This window comes from Phyllostomus hastatus, unplaced genomic scaffold (assembly GCF_019186645.2).
Source record: "Phyllostomus hastatus isolate PE091 unplaced genomic scaffold, TTU_PhHast_1.1 phas_contig_152, whole genome shotgun sequence".
Classification (NCBI taxonomy): Eukaryota; Metazoa; Chordata; class Mammalia; order Chiroptera; family Phyllostomidae; genus Phyllostomus; species Phyllostomus hastatus.
In genome coordinates this window covers 13710072-13729121 of record NW_025333622.1, presented here as the reverse complement: position 1 = coordinate 13729121, position 19050 = coordinate 13710072, and the positions used below count along the sequence as shown (strand labels likewise).

Here is a 19050-nt window from a genome sequence, read left to right as displayed (position 1 = left end):
TTATTTTTTGTTTCTAAATTTGTTGTTATCCTTCTTTTGGCTGTGTGAGGAGGCAAAGTGTATCTCTCTATGCCTCCATGTTTGCTGGAAGTCCAAATGCCTATGTGATTTTCAATTTTAAAAGTAATAATTTTTTAGTATAAGTATGTCCTGTGCTTAGTTTGATAGTATATATACATGTATACATATATAATATACACTAAGTATGTAAAATTATACTCACGCATATATATAGTCTGTCCAGATGGCATCCTGCCATGTAATATGAAAAATAGAGACATTTACTGAAGAAGATACAAGATACAAGAAGCATTGTATATAGGAAAAATATACCTCAGTTCTCTCCAAAGAAGGCATCTTGGGACTTCACATGGTCCTCCCAATTGTCATCAGCTATCCAGTCATATTTTTCTGAATCTCATCCAGGGTCTGAAATCTCTTCCCTTTCAAAGGTAATTTGAGTTGTGGGAAAAGCCAGAAGTCACAGAGCACCAAATCTGGGCTGTAAGGGGGGCTGAATCACCTGGGTGATTTGATATTTTGCCAAAAAACTCTGCACTAGAATGATGCATAAGTGGGTACATTGTCGTGATGAAGCTGCCAATCACCAGTTGCCCACAGCTGCAGCTTTCTGAATCATCGGAATAGTTTCCATGAAAGAATGTTCAAGCTTAATGCAAAATTTGATGCAGATTCATTGCTCTACTCATCTTTGTATGTGACGGCCACACAGTACACATACTCACTCAACAGCAACTACCTCCCCCACTGACTATCACAGAGAAGTTGTCATTGTTCACGCACATGCATTCTAGTCCAGTCTCTTCAGCTGCCAGGTTGGATTGACGTTGCGCAAACCGTCCTCGTTATATTAACAATGGCTAAAGTTTTTACAGACAGACCTCATATATTAGTGTAAGTATGTAAATTTTATCTGAAATTTAAATTAACTTGCTGTCCAGTATTTTTCTCTGGCGACCCTAGAAAAAGAGGAGCCAAGAACTCTAAGACAAGTCAACAAACTCCAGGAGGGACTATTGCAGGATCTCTGGACTAACGCTTCCTTTATATATTTAACTTTCAAAAAATCTTGTTTTAAAAAATATCTAATTTTTTTGTGTGGTAACATATACACAACAAAATGTAACATTTTATCCATTGTCAAATGTACAGTGCGGTGGCATTAAGTACATTCATGTTGTGCAACCACCACCTCCATCCATCTCCAGAACTTTTTCACCTTCCCAAACTGACATGCCAAAGAAAACCAGAGCTAAAAGGAAAGAGAGAGAGAGAGAGAGAGAGAGAGACAGACAGACAGAGACAGAGAGAGAGAGACAGAGAGAGAGAAAGGGCGGCAGGGAGGGAAACAGAAACAGAAAACCTGAGTTGCACAAGCAGTTCAAGTGATGAAAACGGATTTTTGTCAGGACTTTGCAACAGGGTAAGACCTCAGTATAGAACTGGGATCAATTCTGAATACAGTGTGAACAAGTGGGGATTTATAACCAAGAAAGGCGGTTAGTGGTCCTGGATGGAAAATTACTAAGAGCATGGGTTAGTTTTTTGCTAAACTGACTTCAGAGGATTCTTGCTGAAGGCAGGCCAGGGTGACCAGATATCACCTGAGGTATCTTTCAGGGGTGAGGAATTTGGTCAGACGGGAAAGTGAGGGATTCCCGCTACAATTTGGTAATGCAAATAGAGGCCTCTCTGACTAAAGTTTGGTCAGAGAGCTTTGGTCAGAAACTGTACCCATTAAACAATAACTCATCCCATCCCAAATTGCTTCCCCGTCGCTGGCAACCACCATTCTCTTTTCTGCCTCTATGAAATTGACTCCTCTGCTACCTTATATAAGTGGAGTCATACAGTATTTTTCCTTTTGTGTTTGACATATATTTAGTTTTTAAAGAGGGATGGAACTAAGTGAATCCTATGGGGAGAACGGCCCACAGAAGTCGAAACAAGAAAAGGGCGTGCTAAAAGACGTATTAAATCAGCCAAGTGTGTCCGGCAGCAGGGGAGGGGGCTGTTTCCACGCTGGTACTTGGGGTCGGGCACAGGAAGCACACCGGACGAAACAAGGCCATCCCTGAGCGCAGGACAGCAGCTCCACCAGGTCCGGGCAGCGGGGAAGGCGGTGAGGGAACAGGGGCGAGTGCCAGGCGGTCCACGGGCGGCTCCGAGTGACGGTTCTGCGCGGGGGTCCAGAACTTGGGAGCCCAGTGAGCACCCAGAAGGAAAGCACAGAGAAGCGGTGACGCCAAGACCCGGTAGCGCAGGAGCAGCAAATGCGTGGTGGGCGGAGCAGACGCTGCGCAGCTCGCAACAGCTCGCAAGTAGGGTGCAGAGCAGGCCACCGGAACCACTAGGACTGCGCTTCTCTCCGGACGGGGAAACAGGGCTGCGTTGCAGGGGAGGGGGGGGGGGGCGGAGAGGCGGGGCGGGGGGGGGGCGGAGAGGCGGGGCGGGGGGGGCGGAGAGGCGGGGCGGGGGGGGCGGAGAGGCGGGGCGGGGGGGGGGAGGCGGAGAGGCGGCAGGGCGGGGTTCCGGAGAGGGCCGGGCGCAGACTTCTGCTTCCGCGGGGCCGAGCGAGCAAGGAGACTCGCGAATGGGACCGCAGAGTCTACGCCGTGGATGACTTCCGATTGTGCTGTTTGCCTTGCTGCCCACCAGTAAGACGGGTGTCCACATCTGTTGGTCCCGGGCTTTTCTCCCCGAGTGCCTGAGCTCTCCCCCAGCTCCGACCCTTCCCCGCAGGGAGGTCTAGGCCAGGGCGCGGGAGGGTCCAGCTAGACCACCGAGATCGGAGCTGCAGGCCGCAGCCCTCATTTTCTCTCTCGGCCCCTCCCCGAAACCCTCACGTGCCTTTCCGCTTCGGGCTGGGCACCGGTGAGGGACTCGGCTGCAGTGACTCGAACCTTTTGCAGCTCCCTATCCTCACTGCGGCGGATTAATGCTCCTACCTCCCTGGCCATTCTTAGTTGATTCCGTACTGCCAACAGCATAGGTTTTTTCCCTGGGATATAGACCTTGGAAGCCAGGTGTTTGGGAGAGTTGGATTTCATGCACTTCAGAAATTATAAACAGCATTATGAGAGACGGGTATGGTGTAGATTCGTTTTTCTGAAAGCGTTCAGTTTTTACCAGATTCTCTAAGGTAGTGCTGGTTCTTTAGAAATATGTGAGCTACATATGTGATTCTAAAAGTAAAAAGAAACCAGTGAAAGCAATTTAGTAATATATATTTTTTAAGTCAGTATAGCAGGTGATCACTAGACAGACAGTCGTGTCTGTCCGTTCGCCCCCAGCCCCTGCCCCCCTCCCCTTAACCCTGGGTTCGCTTTTTTGCTGTCTTGGTCAATCCAGGTCAACCACAGTTTGAAAATATTAAAATGGAAAATTTGGGAAATGATAAATTTGCACCGCATTCTGAGGAGCATGATGAAATCTCGTAAGTGTCCCACTCAGTCCTGTTTTGCTCTGCCTGGGATGTGAATTGTCCCTTTGCCCAGCATGTCCATGCTGTAGATGCTCCCCCACTCGTTAGTCACTTAAGAGCCCACTCGGTTATCAGATCAGCTGTGAAGGTATTGCAGTGCTTGATTTCAAGTAACCCTTATTTTGCTTAATAATGGCGCCAAAGCCATTCACATTAACTTTTACTACAGTATCCTGTTATAATTCTTTTATTTTGTTGTTAATATCTTACCATGCCTAATTTATAAATCAGACTTTATCATAGGTATATATGTATGGAAAAAATGTGTATATACAGGGTTCAGTACTATTTGAGCCTTCGGGCATTCACTGGGGGGAGGGGTCTTGGAACATACCCCACCCCCACTGCCCACCCTGGGTTGAATAAGGACTGTAAGAAATCTTAAGACATCTTACATTCTTTTTTCCTATTAAGTGTTTGAAATTTGATGTATATTTTGCACTTCTTCTACATCTCAACTAAGAGTAACCACATTTCAGAAGTGCTCAATAGCCATACGTAGCTAGTGGCTCCTATATTGAAGAGCACAAGTCAGAGTTTAGTCCCAACTCCTTGTTGTGGTATTCAGTGTGTTTACAATCTGACCCTTATCTTTGTTTTTCCTGCTACTTGGCCAAGGATAGTTATACCCTCACCATTCAAGACCACTTGCTATTACCCTATAAATCTTTGTTCAAGCTCTTCCTTCTATCTGGAATGCTCTCCCTGGGCCTATTAGGGAGGTTCAGCTTCTGCTAAGAGGCTCTTCCTGAGTCAACTAACCTGAGAAGGGGTTTATTACACCTTCCTCACTATTTCCCTACTACTGTATACATGGCTGGATTAGAGCAGTTATTCCATGCTGTTTAATTGTTCTCGAGGCTGTCTCTTTAGGTAATACAGTTTCCTCTTCATCTTTGTTGTAATCATGGTGGGCACCTAATAGTTGACCAGTAGATGTTTGCAGACAGAAGGAGTACACAACCAACCAGCCATACTCAGTCTCTTCGTTCTTTTTTTTTATCCTCACTATCCTCACCTGAGGACAGTTTTTCATCACTCTAGAGCTGGAGGAAGGGAGAGAGGGAGACAGAAAGAAACACTGATGCAAGAAAAACATCAGTTGGTTGCCATCTTATAAGTGCCCCAACCGGGGATCAAACCCGTGACCTTGCGGTTACAGGATGACGCTCTAACCAACCGAGCAACACCAGCCAGGCCAGTCTCAATGGACCTGTCACTTCTTCGTCTGGGAGATTTGTGCCTGAATGACCACCTTCACATGCACACAGATGCGAATCATACACACACAGATGTGAATTCAAGGAAGGTTCAGGTCTGAGAAACTGAAGATGCCACTGCTGGAAAACAAGTTGGAAGGCCAAACAGTCATCTGAGATGACCAAAAGTGCTGGCCTGAGAAGGGTAGGAGAGGACAAGTAGGGTAGAAGGGAGGGCTGGGAAAGCTGGCAGAGGGAGCAGAGAAGTAAGCACGCCTTCTTGGTGAAGATGTTGGTGCAATACATTGTGAATAACCAGTTAGAGAGCAGTGCCACTCGATCTGTAGAATGGGAAATAGAATCAGATGTTCAGAGAAAGCAAGCAACTTACACAGGGTCACACAGCAGTTTAAGCCCAAATGAAGCCTCCTAAGCCCTTCCTGCCATACTTAACATGGTCACAGTGACAGGCCTGATTAATGTCTTCCTCACCATCTTCTACCAAGAAGCTGTGATTAGGCCTATTTATAGGGGACTGGTGCCTTAATATTCTGCCTGGTGCATCTCTTGCCAATCAAATCAGTGTGTTCTACAGTGTGATTGCTGCTTTAGTGGCACCAGGGAGTAGACTTAATTAAACTCAGTATAAATAGACTCTGCCCTGTCTTACAATTTGAAGGAGTGTTTTTCCTTCCTGTTTTCCCGCCCCCACATGCCCCTTCTTCCTCTTGGCCCCCTTTAGCTCTAGCAGCTCCTGGACGCCTGGACACCTGTACCTGGAGTCACTAGCCTCTGCCTGTCCTAGCTCAGGAACAGGCCCTGAGTTTCTCAGAGGCCAAAGTGAGTGGAACCCAGAGGTCCACATTCTCTGGTTTTCCAGACCTGGGAACGATTGAGCAGTTAAGTGAGGCAGTTTTTTGGCTCTGCAGCAAGGGATTCTTTCTTGTTCATCTAGGCTTAGGAGGTTGGAATGAGATAACATATAATGAGGGTGTCTAGCAGGGTCCCAAGCACCTAATGGGGACAGTCAATGTGTAGCTTCTTTGAACCCTTCTTATCAACCTCTGTTGTCCTTACCAATTCCACTCCTTCATTCACTCACTAAGCAGCAGAAGACCAGCTCCTGTGGGCCCCTGGCCTCCCGTCAAATGCTGTGTCCCCAGCTCCCCACCTGCACAGCCTGAGCCTGTGGCAGACAGCTGGGTGAGGGGCTGGGCTCTCTTCTCTTGTTACCCTAAGGCACTGTGGTAGGTGTGGCTCTGATGCTCTGGTTCCCACCCACAGGCACCATGACTCCCGTGAGGACCCAGCACTTGTTGGCAGGTCAGACCTACACAGTGCCCCTCATCCAGCCAGACCTTCGGCGAGAGGAGGCCATCCAGCAGATAGCAGATGCCCTGCAGTACCTACAGAAGGTCTCCGGAGACATCTTTAGCAGGTGGGTGCTGCTGCCCATCCCCACCTGATCAGGGGCTTCTCCCTGCCCTGGGAGTCATCTCTCCATTCCCAGGAAGGCACCCTCTGGGATCAAGACTTCTGCTAATTCTCGGTCGTGGGGGAGCAGGAGGCAGCTGGCTTCCCTGTGCCCAAGAGGCCCAGCTTAGTTTTTTCTCACAAGAGCTGCCTACTGTCCCACTTAGCTCCCTGGGTTCCCTGTGGCCCCCCCCACCAGCCCTGGTGGTGGTACTGCTCTTCTAACTCCTTCTCCCACTGGGGGCCCTGTTCCTTCACTTATCCCTGCAGTTAGCAAATATGTATTCAGTACTTCTTGTGCGTGAGGCGCTGCTGCTGTCCTTTGTTACAGCGGTGAATAAGGCAGTGTTGCTATCCAACTAGAGGATATACTGTGGCAGGAGAGATAGACTGTAATTAATCAATTGCATGTTAGTTTTTAATTACAATTGTGATAAGACCTATTTTTAAGTGATTTTGTAATAACTAATATTTATATAGCATTAACCATGGACCACCATTAATCTGAAGTGCATTAATTTACTTAGCCCTCACAACTTCATGAGAAGCTGCTGTTGTTATCTCCATTTTATAGATGAGGAAACTGAGGCACAGAATGGCTAAGAGACCTGCCCAAGTGGCAGAGCTAGGGGTCACACCTGGGTATTGTGGCTCCAGACTCTGGAGCTTTTATTGTCCTTCTGTGAAGGGAAGGGGAGGCCTGACTCAGTCTGGGGGAAACAGAGGAGGCATATGTAGGGGAAAGATTTGTGGTAAAATCTGAAGGATGAGTGAGAATTATTGTGAATGGGTAGGTTGGGAAGGAGAATGTTCCAGAAAGAAAGAAGAACATGAGTTGAAGCCCTGGGGTGGTCCAGACCTGAATGGAAGCCAGTGTGGCTGCGACAGGGAGAGTGAGGAGAGCTGGTGTGCAGGTGGGGCCTTTGAGGTCATCTCGGATTTTGAGTTGGTGCGTGGTAGCTTTTTGTTATCGCCAGTGCTAATCCAGCACAATCCTTGGGCTAGAATGCTTTTTCGTTCAGTGTTTATTTAACCTGAGTGAGCTGTGTGTGCTGTTTCCTTGCAGAGATCCCAGGCTTTGTCCTGTCTTTCTGTGGCCACGAGCAACCTGGGATGGGCTTAGACCCTCTCCCTGGGTGCCCACATCCTGCCTCACGTAGGAATCCGTCGTCCCGCCCCATGTAAGGCATTTCACTACCTGACTCAGGCTCATCTCATGGTTCAAGTCATTCCCCACCCCACCCCTGCTTGCACCACAGGCCAGGGATCCCCTTCTGCATCTCTAGGCAACCGCCTCCTTTTCTATCAGCTGGGGGTCCACCTCTTCCTGAAGCCTCCCTCAGTGGGAGCAGAAAATGGGGTCATTGTCTTCAGTTGGACTTGGTATAAATACCAGATCCTCTGGACTCTTCTGCCTGTTACCTTCCCACTGACATACCTGCCTGTCGCAAGCCTGCCCAGAATATCAATGTAACCAGCAGGTGGTTCCCAAGTGTTCAAGAGCTGACTCTGGAGCAGACGCCTGGCCTCCTCCTTTGCTTGTTCTGTAACTTTGGGAAGATTCCTTAACCTCTCTAAGCCTCAGTGTCCTCATCTATGATATGGTGGCAATAATGATACCTTCCTCATAGAATTGTTGTAAAGATTAAATGGATTGATACTTGCAGAGGAATTACAGTGCCAAGCATGTAATTACTAAGCATGCAATAAATGTTCATTCTTAATATCATCTCTGCTAATTTACTGCCTATAGTGGTCCTCCCTTAACCTTCTATCAGTTATTATAGAAAGGGTTAGGTGCCCCTTTTGTGCTTAGTTTTGTGTTAAATATGCCCAAGGAACATATAAACAAGGGAACGTGGGTCTTTAAGAGCTGTCAGTCTCGGATTATGGCCACCCCATGCCCAGGGATTGAAATGGACGCGAAAAACAGTCCACCAGAAATATTTGTGTCTCCTCACCAGGATTGTGACTGTGTGCTTGCCTTTCTCCAAGGAGAGCTTTGGAGTTTTAATATGCCTCAGTTTCCCTTCCTGGCATTTGGCGCTTGTAGACAGTTTCATGGCACGAGGAGAGGGTGGGAAAGCCATCTCCGGGGCAGGGATGAGTTGTTTGAGCGTGGGTACGTGCCCTCCAAGTGTCTGAAGAAGAGGAGGATGCTGCTCAGGAGCCCTCAGAACCAGGCTCCAAGTCACCCCATAGGCCTCCACCATGTATCCAGTTGCTGGCCCCTGAGAGACACAACATGTGTAGGGCATGGTTCCTGTCCTCAAGGACCTCATAGTGTGGAGCAGGAGCGCAGCAGGTCTTGGCTGTTTCTGAATTGCATAGCATGACCTGTGTGGACCTCTTGGGATCTAGAGAAGAGAGAAACAAGTAAAAATTGATGGCATATTTATCCATCAGAGCTCCCCAAACCAATTTGTGCAAAAACTAACCAGTCGGTAGAGCGGGCTTTGGAGCTGAAGGGTGTAAATGATGTCATCGGGACCTGGTTTTGCTTTCACTCTCTCCTGCTCTCTGCCTCTGGGTCGGCCGTTTTCCCAGACAGGCCTTGCTTTTGGGTGGCAAGGTCACACCAGTAGGGTCTGAGCTCCTAGGTTCAAGTTACATTCCAGCATTTCCTCGGAAGTTCCACTCGCCCATTGGTTTGTCTGGGTTCTCATGTCTATGCCAGAGCCAGTTGCTGGGGCAGGAGAGGTGTGACGTACTGACAGGCTCAGACCTTGGTCCCATGTATTACCAGAAGCTCCGGGCTGAGCCCCACCTGAAGTCCAGAGTGTGACGAAATCAGGGACTATTACTTGAATAAGGAAGAAGTAGGTAGTAGCAAGGAGAACCACATGCCTCTTGCATGTGGCCAGGGAAGGCCTTCTGAAGGACAGGGGCGTGAACTAGGCCACGGGAGAAACAGGCTGTCGTTAGGCAGGACTGGGAAAGTGGGCCTGCAGGCCGTTTGGCAGAGTCTGGAAATGTGTGCCAAAGGCTTAGAGGCCAGACTGTGGAGCATGGTGTGTGTCAGGGTGTGGTATTTCCCAGCTCCCAGAGTGCAGACATTGCTGCCTGTCCCATACATTCAGCTCCCCACAGCACAAGAGAAAAGGGTGTGAAAAGTCAACTTGCCATGTGTCTGTGGGTCTTACTTCCCCCTCAGATCATGTGCCCTCGGGAGCTTGCTTCTGACTTCTCTACGCTCTGCAGTGCAATGGCGGTGCCCCGTGGCAGAGGAGTGGGAGAGAGGTAGGTGGGTGGGTGAAAAGTTGGGATAAGTGAGGACCCATGGGGACTTCTCTGAACAAGGCAGAGCTTGATCCAGGAGTTTCAGGGAGGCTGGATAGGTGCTTGAGCAGAGACATGATGGGACAAAAGAGTTTTGGGAAGGTTCAAGGGAGCTTTTCATTCCTCGTGGGCTTTTGTGGTGGAGATGGAACCCCAGCTTGGAAGTCTCTCCCCTTAAATGTGTTCCTCCTGCTTGTAAACCTTGCAGAGAAGAGACACTTCTTTTACAAATTTATTTTTGGAGAAAGAGGGAAACATCAATGTGTGGTTGCCTCTTGAGTGCAACCTGGGGGCCTAGCTGCAACCCAAGTATGTGCCCTGACTGGGAATCAAACCATCAACCCTTTAGTTTGCAGGCTGGCACTCAATCCACTGAGCCACACCAGCCAGGGCTGGATACTTTCTATCTCTCCTCCCATTTTAGGCCCAGCCAGGCCTGAGCCTCTTGACCCTACTGGAGCTTGTGCCCAGTTCTGCAGGTAGGTGAGCTCATGGAAAATTAGCATTCCAAGCTGGTGTTCCTTCCTCCTGCTCTGCCGCAGTGGGAGCTGTGCAGAGTGGAGAGAATGACAAGTACCTCTCAGGCTTCTCCTGAGCCTCTCCTTTCTTCCCCTTGCTTTTCTTCCTGCCTAGCAGATCGCTCTGGTCCTCACCTGCCCCCATCCTCACCTGGGAGAAGCCAGGCCCAAAATATCTGCCCAGAGATGTCATCTGCTTCACAAGACTTAGATGACGAGGCAGAGGGCGTTGCAGTGGCATAGGGAGAGAAGCTGGACAGGTTCTGCAAGTGGAAGTTGGGATGCTGTCACTCACCATTCCCGTCAGCCTCATCCTTCACTTTCTCCTCCCTTTTTCTCTACTGATTGGCACCTGGTGACTCCCAAGGTTAGGAAGCACTCAATCAGCTGCCTGCATAATTAGCAGATCATTCTTAATTATCCCTGTGAGTGGAGAAGGTAAAGATATGAAGGCAAGAGCCCAGATTCAGGGTGTGCTGTGCCCGGAGACAGGCCAGGGGAGGAGAAGCGGCAATTATGGAGCAGGAGTGGGTGCTTCCTCCCTTCCCACAGCCTCTGCAGACGCTGATCTGAGTGTGAGGAGCTGTGGCAGCACTGCAGTGGGCCTGCTGGGCTTTACGGGAAGGGGATGGAGGGTCAGCTTTGGAGGTGGTGGGACAGGGAGCCCAAGTGCTGTCCTGGCCAACCTGTCCCCCTCCTTCTGTCACAGCAGGAGGAGAGTGGTCCTTCTGGACTGCCTCCCACCTCATCCAGGGAGTTGCTTACTATTGCTCTCCTTCCCCTCCACCCTCCAGGGCATTTTCTTGCAAAGTGCCCATTCTGGCCTGGAATTTCCTTCTCTGTGTCTGCCTCTTCTGGCTTTCCTCTGAATGCCTAGAGTCCCTCATCCCTCCCTCCACCTTATGGGTACTAATAGCAGATGTTAACTGAGAACTTAGGATATGTCAGCCTGTATAGGACATATATTCACTCATTTTTGACCTTTACAGTAATTCCATGATATAGAAGTTCTTAGTCCCACTTTTCAGCTGAAGAAACTGAGGTCTAGGCCAATTAAGTGACTTGTCCAAGGTCATTCTGCCACTAAACAGATGTTAACCCAGGTCTATGGGACATTGTAGTTATTTATCTCCCTAGTAAACTGGAATCTCCTTGAGAGCAGATGTGTGTTATCTGATTTATCTCTGTTCCATGCTCCGAGCAAACCGACTGAGCCAGTTCTGTCCCCGATGCTGACGGGGGCAGCCCTTCCTCTACTGAGGTCTGAGCAACATGTTATAGGGACATGGCTTCCGTGATGAACCTGGAAACTGACCTACTTCAAAGCTGGCCGCCAGGCCCAGGGGCTGTAGATCAGGAGTGGCAAACAATTGCCCTTTTGCCACCATGCCCTGCCCTCGAGGTGGGCATTGCTAATTCGTTGTTGCAGTCGGTTCCAGCCCCAGTGTGGCCTAACAGTCCTCCCTAGCGCAGCCTGCCGAACAGTCACCGCCAGTCAGTGGAGATGCCATGTGGGCTGAAAGCTTTCTCATCTGGGCCCTGTACTCTTCTCAGCATTGTGGCGTATCACTGTAAGAGATTGGACTGTCTATGAGCTTTGTCGAGAGACTAGCCATTACTTACATTTATAGGTTTTTGGATAAGAAAAGAACCCTGGAAATCCTGTCTTCCATTCCCCTGCCCTACACAAGTATCTCCCTTGAAGCTTTCCTGACCACTGGTCATGCAGCTGGAATCTGATTGCTTTGCAAAGCTCTGCAGCTTTGTGAGAGTTCTTATGCAGAACCGAGGTCTGCTTCCTTGTAACTCCGCCCACTGGTCCTTAGGCTGCCCTCTGGGGTGACAGAAGAAGCCTGATTGTTTTCCACCTGACAGGACTTATGGTATTTTTGATATTTGGAGGGAATTATCATATTCTCTAAGTCACCTCATCTGTAGCCAGACATCCTTTGGTTACAGGAGTTTCTCACTCATCACCATCCTCATTACCCTCGTTTGACATTCATTAACTTGTTGCTTTTTATTCAGCCAGTGTTTGTTACACGTCAGCCACTGTCCCAGGTGCTAGAGATACAGCAGTGAGAAAGGGAACAGTCTCGAATGGAATTGAGTCCTCTTCAATGAGGATCCAGTCTGAAGGAGACACAGCTATGGATGAGATCGGTGCCTGGCGCAGGTTAAGTTCATTAATTCAGGGCCCTGTTTCCTCTGTAGTGTTTCTGAGAGAATGGATGCTCCCTGTTTATTGAACAAGGTAGAAGAGGGACCAGGAGCTCTCTGTCCTAAGGTTGTAGTTCCTTTTTAAGCTGCTTAACATGCTTTTAGCTTATCCTGAATTTGTACTTAACCAAACCTCAGGTCTTTTTCCCCCTGAACTACTGCTCACACTCCCCCTCCTGTCTTTGCGCGCTTGACTTTTCAACCTGAATGCGGGCTGCACATTCACTCCTTGTCAGTTTGTCCTGTTGGCTGTGTTCCATTCCTCTGGCCTCAGGATTATCTGAGTCTGGATTCCTTCCCGCAGACCATGTTTGACCCTCCCCCGTTTGATATCTCCAGTTTGCTGATCAAGTGGTGAGGGCAGCAGACGGGGCCCTGCCACAGGCCTTCGTGCTGGGCTAAAGTCAGTCCAGTCCCCAGCAGTGCCTTCCAGACTGTTGCTCATCCGCCCTCATTTTCCTAAGTGGACTCTCCTCCAACCCCACAGCCTGATCTGTCCACAGAATTTTCTGAGAAGCCATCAGAATCCTTGCTGAGTCCAGATGCACTGTGTTTGAGGTTCTCCCCTGACACACCAGTCTGGTGACCCTGTGAGGGAAAGACATGCTGTGCATTTGGAACAGTGCTGGCCCCTGGGACCTGCCTCTTCCTTTCTAAGTGTCTACAGACCCTCCATTTAATAATCCATTCTGGAAATTTGCCAGGGTTCATTGTTAAGCTCGTTGTTTACAATTTTAAGAAATCAGCCCTTCTCTTCTTAATGGAAAAACCAGAACAGGGCAGCCTTTGTCCGTGTCCAGGTTTGATGTCCCTCCCTCTTCACGTCAGCTTCGAGTGGAGCGCTTATGTAACCACTGAGGTTGCCTTGGCACCCAGGGCCGGAGTGGCAGAGTGGAACTGGAGGGCAGAGTGGGAACAGCTTGTGGCCGCGTACCACTTCCCTGTGGATGAAGACCTTTCTCCCTGCCAGGAAACATGGAGCTCGTGCTGGAACAGATGCATAGTTCTGTGTTCTGCTGTTGGAAGGCAACTACCCTCTTGTTCTTTCTCTGCATTGCTGCCTGACTCAGACCAGTCTGTCAAGGAAAACTAAGCTGCTTTGGGGGCCCACTTGCACCCCAGCGCCCATCTTATTCTCCACCTCTGGCCCATGAGGGGTTGGGAGTAATAGACTTCAAGACTGAAGCCCCTAGGTTGTGCAATTAGCTGATGGACCCGAATTAGTTGGTGGATTCTCCACCTCACCAGCTAGAGTGGTGAAGGTGATTTGGGAAGGCTGGGCCAGAGTAGACTGTTCATTTCAACCTTTAGAGAAATCTCAGAGTCCCCTGGTCCTGCAGTCCCTCCCTTTCCCTCGCCCCCTGCAGAGGCGGTGAGTCCCTCTGCTGCTGGCGTATCTTCCCACCTGCCCCCAGGCACTCAGCTTAGGACATTGCCTCATTTCCCCTGCCTCACGTGTGTGTTTGCTCCTGCCAGGTGAATGCAGAGATGTGACTCCTCCGAATGTGGAATGTGGTGGTGGTGGGCAGGAGCTAGTGTTCTTACAGGTGGGGGAGTCTTTGAGAGAGGATGGACTGGCACACCAGAGAGTTAACGCTGTTCTAAGAAGCCCCTTGCTATTGCTGAGTAAGGTGGAGTCGGAGTAAGTGAGGCTTGTCTGCATTTATGTTTAGGTTACGTGGGTGTGAGTCTTTAGTAACCACAGAGGGGCCTGCACAGGTACCAGGCGCTAATCTAGTCGCTGGGAATACACAGGGAACAAAGCAGAGTCCTCAGTCCCCTGGAGCACATGTAGGCAAGAGACACGTAATGTCAAGTGGCACTGTGTGAAAGTAAAGCGGGGTGGGGGTTGGAAAGTGACGGGTGTGTGTTCACATTTGCGGTCAGGAAGGCCTCAGCCAGGACGGAGCTCCGTGCAATGAGGGAGTGAGCCACGTGGATGTCTGGGGGGCAGCATTCCATCTGATGCAAACACCATGTGACAAGCGCGAGTTTGGCATGTTTGGGGAGTAGCAGGGCAGAGAGTATTGCGGCAGCTGACTGGCTGATCAGGGTAGGAAAGGGCGGGTGGAAGCCTGTGAGCAGCCAGGCCACAACCATGAGACCCTTGGTCAGGACCTGGTATGTATTTACATGAGCCATTTGCCCTGCAACAGGGCAGTCCCTCATGAACAGGTCCAGGACTTGAATTTAGGTCCAACCTGCTGAACTCCAGTTTCCTTGTCTGTAAGTAGGTGAACGTGTCCATTTCAGTCATGATGATTCTGACTCTGTCTGCCCCAGCTTGAGGCTATAAACTCTAGGGAGCAGAAACCGTGTCCCTTCAGGCACCAACTTGGGGCCAGGGTGATTATCCACGCCTACTCAGAGCTTCAAGAACTTAGCAGAGTGCATTCCTAGACCCTTCAGTTCGGATAACCCTTGAGAGTTCACCCGGACAATTTCAAGATGGACCCTAACAAACAGGTAACATTGTTTTTTAAAAACCCTTGCTCAGGCCCCTGGTTTTGTTGCAGGTTTGCTGTTAGAAGCAAGAGGTGTACAGGAGGCTACAGTGGCTTGAGGAGCAGCCCCCAACCCCTGTAATCTTTTCCCTGGCAGGATCTCCCAGCGAGTAGAGCTGAGCCGGAGCCAGCTGCAGACCATTAGGGAGAGGGTCTCCTTGGCCCAGGCCAAGATTGAGAAGATCAAGGGCAGCAAGAAGGCCATCAAGGTAGCCCATGTGTCCCTGTGGCTGGTGGGCAGTCGCAGATGTCCCATTCTCTGCCATATCCCTGTGCCTCTGAGGTTGCCCGGATCCCTACCTTCACTCTCCAGCCATACCTCTCCAGCTTTCCTCTTTCTCAGAAAGAATGTCCCTACCCCAACCCTAGTCTCTCTGGCACTTTTGGGGGCCCCTGACAAAGTGATGTCAGACTTCCCATGTGTCCACAGGTGTTCTCCAGTGCCAAATACCCAGCTCCTGAGCACCTGCAGGAGTACAGTTCCATCTTCATGGGTGCCCAGGACTTTGGCCTGCAGAGACGCCCCCGCCACAGAATCCAGAGCAAGCACCGCCCCCTGGATGAGCAGGCCCTGCAGGTCTGATGGGCGCATGCAGGTCACACACTGCAGGGGGTGACCAATGGCAGCATGGATGTGGGGAAGGAACGAAAGGCCGCCTTAGGGTACTGTTCCGCCAAGAGGATTCTGACAGCATGGGGTGGAGGTCACTGGTCTGGTCCTGAAACCTCCGTCCTTCTGTCCCATTCCACACCCACCCCCAGGAGAAGCTGAAATACTTCCCTGTGTGTGTGAACACCAAGGTGGAACCTGAGGATGAGGCCGAGGAAGGGCTTGGGGGTCTTCCCAGCAACATCAACTCTGTCAGCTCCTTGTTGCTCTTCAACACCACCGAGAACCTGTATGGCCAGAAGTGGGGCTAGGGAGGGGTGGTGGGAGGCCTGGCTGGCTTAGAGGGGTACTCGGGGGGTGTCAGACTCAGGTGCAGCGGAAGTCTTCAGCATGCAGAGCCAGGACCAGTTTGCTTTGCCTTGTAAAGCCTGGGAACCCGTGGTACAAACTCCTTGTGGCTTTTGATGAAGTGGGAAAAGATCAGGACCATGGGCCTAGAACAGATGACAGATTGCCTGAAGTCCACCCCACCTCTGCAGGTACAAAAAGTATGTCTTCCTGGACCCCCTGGCTGGTGCTGTAACAAAGACCCATGTGATGCTAGGTGCAGAGACAGAGGAGAAGCTATTCGATGCCCCTTTGTCCATCAGCAAAAGAGAGCAGCTGGAGCAACAGGTAGAGATAGATGATGCTTCGGTGGGAGGGGGTACAGCTGGGTGAGGAGATGGGGCCCTGCCAGCCCTGCCAGGGTTCTCTAGGTGAGGGGCCTGTTGAGCCCATCTGGGCCCCACTGACTGGTCCAAGGTCAAACTGCTGCACCCCAGTTAACATACCCCCACCTACACCTGCAGATTCCAGAGAACTACTTCTACGTGCCTGACCTGGGCCAGGTGCCCGAGATTGACGTGCCGTGCCAGCTGCCAGACCTGCCAGGCATCGCTGATGACCTCATGTACAGTGCTGATCTGGGTCCTGGCATTGCCCCCTCTGCCCCTGGCACCATTCCAGAACTGCCTGCCTTCCCCACAGAGGTGGCCGAGCCTTTCCAGGCAGGTGAGCGAGAGCCAAGAATGGGAGTTGGGCAGCTTTCTTCCTCAGGCACCTCACATTTCTCACACTCGTTTCAGACCTAGAAGATGGGGTACTAACAGCACCCCCCCCACCACCGCCACCACCACCACCTCCCCCAGCTCCAGCAGTGCTGGTTAGCGCTCCCCCGCCCCCACCCCCACTGCAGACCGTAGCCTCTCCAGGTCACGATGCCCAGGAGGCTGAGAGCAGCTCATCTCCTTCAGGTAGGAGCACCGGCACGCATGTGGGCGCATGTGGGGGTGGGGGGTAGGGTGCTCTCTTTCAGGGCACCTCCAAATTTCTGGATCCCTGAAGGATTTTCTGTAGTCTGGTTAAGTGGTCATAAATTCTACAGTTTCAAGATAGTTCTAATTTTAAATATTGTTCCATCAGGATCATTAATAGTGGTTTTTAAATTGTGTCCATAGAGCTCTGGAATTGTATCCTCCAGGGTGCAGGGCGCCTGGGCAGATGGGGCTGTGGGTCCCCCACTGACACCAGTGGAAAAAGAGGGGCCACTAAAATCATTGAAAAGTACAGGACAATATCCACGGGTTCCTTAAATTGCAGAATTGCAGTTTTAATATATCTTCCAATCACCTCTCCCATCCAGAAGTAGCACAAAAATTGCTTGTTGGATCACATGTCACAATTAGATGTTCAACATATCGGAAACTCTCGGGGCCCCCTCTGCAGGTGGCAGCTAAGCTGGGTAGGGATTGGAGAGGGTCCTGGGCTCCTGGACACATGACTTCCTGAGCTTAGATGGATGCAGCCAGCATCCAGCTTCACCAGCCAGCTTCCTCTTCGTGGAGAGCCCCTCCTCACAGCCAGACTGCTGACAGCTCCTCGGGACCCCCAGAACCTTAACGTTGGGTAGGGCTGTCCCACAGCCTAACCCTCCCTGCCTGAGCAGCCTTCCTTCCCACCCCCACCTCCAGTCCAGGGAGCTCCCAAGGAAGTGGTGGACCCTTCCAGTGGCCGGGCCACTCTGTTGGAGTCCATCCGCCAGGCTGGGGGCATCGGCAAGGCCAAGCTCCGCAGCGTCAAGGAGCGCAAGCTAGAGAAGAAGAAACAGAAGGAGCAGGAGCAAGGTGAGGGGACTCTGCTGCACCCACTCCAGGAGGGCTCTGAGAAAAGGGCCGCTTCTTAACAACCACCACCAGACTCCAAAAAGGTGCTCCTTGCCACCCACGTGTCGAAAGGCCAGCCCCTTGCTGTCCCCTGGGTGTTTGCTGGAAACCCTGGGTGGCCACCATAACATCCTCTTCTCTGCTGCCTGGGCAGTGGGTTCCTGCTGGGTTTTGGAGCCTGCTGAGTGGAACTCTGCCTCTCTAAGCTGGTGGGCAGCAGAGCCTCACCCAGCTCCAAGTACAAGAGAGAATCTTCTCACACTCTGCCAATTGTCTGAGGAACGGACACCATCTGAGGTTGGGACCTGAGATGTTTTAGAAAGAGGCCCTGGAGGGGTGGCTCAGTCCTGCTTCTCTAAGCCCCTTGGGGCTACAGATTTCTTCCACTGGGAGGCTGGCATAAACGGGACACCTGGCCGTGAGGCAGCAGTCCTGCACTTGAGTCCCAGCTTGGCTTCTGAGCTTTGCACCGTGACCCGGGCCAACTGCCTAACACTCTGGGCTGCTCACACACACACTGGGGCTGCTTGGTGGCACCCCTTTGTCTCATGTCATGGCTATGCTGATGTTCCCCAAACGTTAACCATTTTCTCATCAGTGCCCTGGTGCTGGCAGGAGGAACACTGACAGACTGAAGCTCCAGGAGCCAGTGGTGACATGGTGGCTGTGGAGAGGGCTAGGGTGTGTCAGTGACGAAGAAAAAGAGGACGAGTGTGACTGAACCCTGAGGTTGTCACCCAGGAGCAGGTTTCATACCCGGTCCCTTCATCCTTCCTCACCAGTGGTTTTCTCCTGTGCAGTGAGGGCCACAGGCCAAGGTGGGGACCTGATGTCGGATCTCTTTAACAAGCTGGCCATGAGGCGAAAAGGTAGGAGGCAAGGCACCACTGCCTTCCAGGGACTTGAGGGGTTGTGTGTCATGTACACTCTGCATTTTCTTGTTTCTCACTCTCTAGGGGCTTCTGAGTCTCTAGGGGCTTGGTGACTTTGTGCTGCAAAGCACCCTCCTCACCCTCCATCTCTTCCCTCCCAGGCATCTCTGGGAAAGGACCCGGGACCGGGGCCAGCGAGGGGCCAGGAGGAGCCTTCGCTCGAATGTCAGACTCCATCCCACCTCTGCCTCCCCCACAGCAGCCACCTGGAGAGGAGGACCAAGATGACTGGGAATCCTAGGTAGGGGCTCAGTGGCTCCTTCTTCTTCCCAAACCCAGGCTGAGCCTCTTGCCCTCACACGGGAGCAGCTGGGATGGGCTCCTTGGCCTGCAGGTGTCTCAGCCCCTGCTGCCCTTGGAGGGAAGTGGATCTTGGAGGACCACCAGGGCTGTGGCTGGGTCCTCTTCAAGAAGCAGGGAGGCTGGCTCCTGAGGGGTCGGGGAGGGGGCCCTGGCTCCATGCCTGTGCTCCACCCACCTCCTTCACTGGTGTGCTCTGCTCCTCCCTGACACTTTGAGATACAGCAGTGCACAAATCAATAAAGAAATAGAAAGCAGAACTGAGCATCAGCCAACAGTGTACTTTTAATTAAGGAACTACAGCTG

The 19050-nt window shown here is 51.1% G+C and overlaps 1 protein-coding gene across 2 annotated transcripts; it reads left to right on the top strand.

Moving 5' to 3' along the window:
• Nucleotides 1-2546: 2546 nt before the first annotated feature.
• On the top strand, nt 2547-19008 carry WASHC1 (WASH complex subunit 1). 2 transcript variants are annotated; one of them, XM_045830564.1, is made up of 12 exons: nt 2559-2678; nt 3373-3457; nt 5989-6142; nt 14796-14907; nt 15129-15275; nt 15461-15597; nt 15848-15983; nt 16160-16361; nt 16436-16603; nt 17321-17473; nt 18313-18381; nt 18546-19008. In XM_045830564.1, exons 2-12 carry the CDS (start codon nt 3415-3417, stop codon nt 18683-18685), a joined length of 1461 nt encoding a protein of 486 aa, XP_045686520.1. In that variant the 5' UTR covers nt 2559-2678; nt 3373-3414; the 3' UTR covers nt 18686-19008. The 2 variants fall into 2 exon arrangements, with proteins under 2 accessions (XP_045686521.1, XP_045686520.1); XM_045830565.1 differs by lacking the exon at nt 3373-3457 and having other exon boundaries at nt 2547-2678.
• Nucleotides 19009-19050: the final 42 nt, after the last annotated feature.

What these genes read in the sequence shown, in the direction of transcription:
- WASHC1 (XM_045830564.1), top strand. Translation starts at nt 3,415, where the DNA reads ATGATAAATTTGCACCGCATTCTGAGGAGCATGATGAAATCTC. An exon ending in TGGATGAGCAGGCCCTGCAG is followed by an intron (nt 15,276 to 15,460) that starts GTCTGATGGGCG and finishes ACCCACCCCCAG; the next exon opens with GAGAAGCTGAAATACTTCCC. An exon ending in GGCCGAGCCTTTCCAGGCAG is followed by an intron (nt 16,362 to 16,435) that starts GTGAGCGAGAGC and finishes CACTCGTTTCAG; the next exon opens with ACCTAGAAGATGGGGTACTA.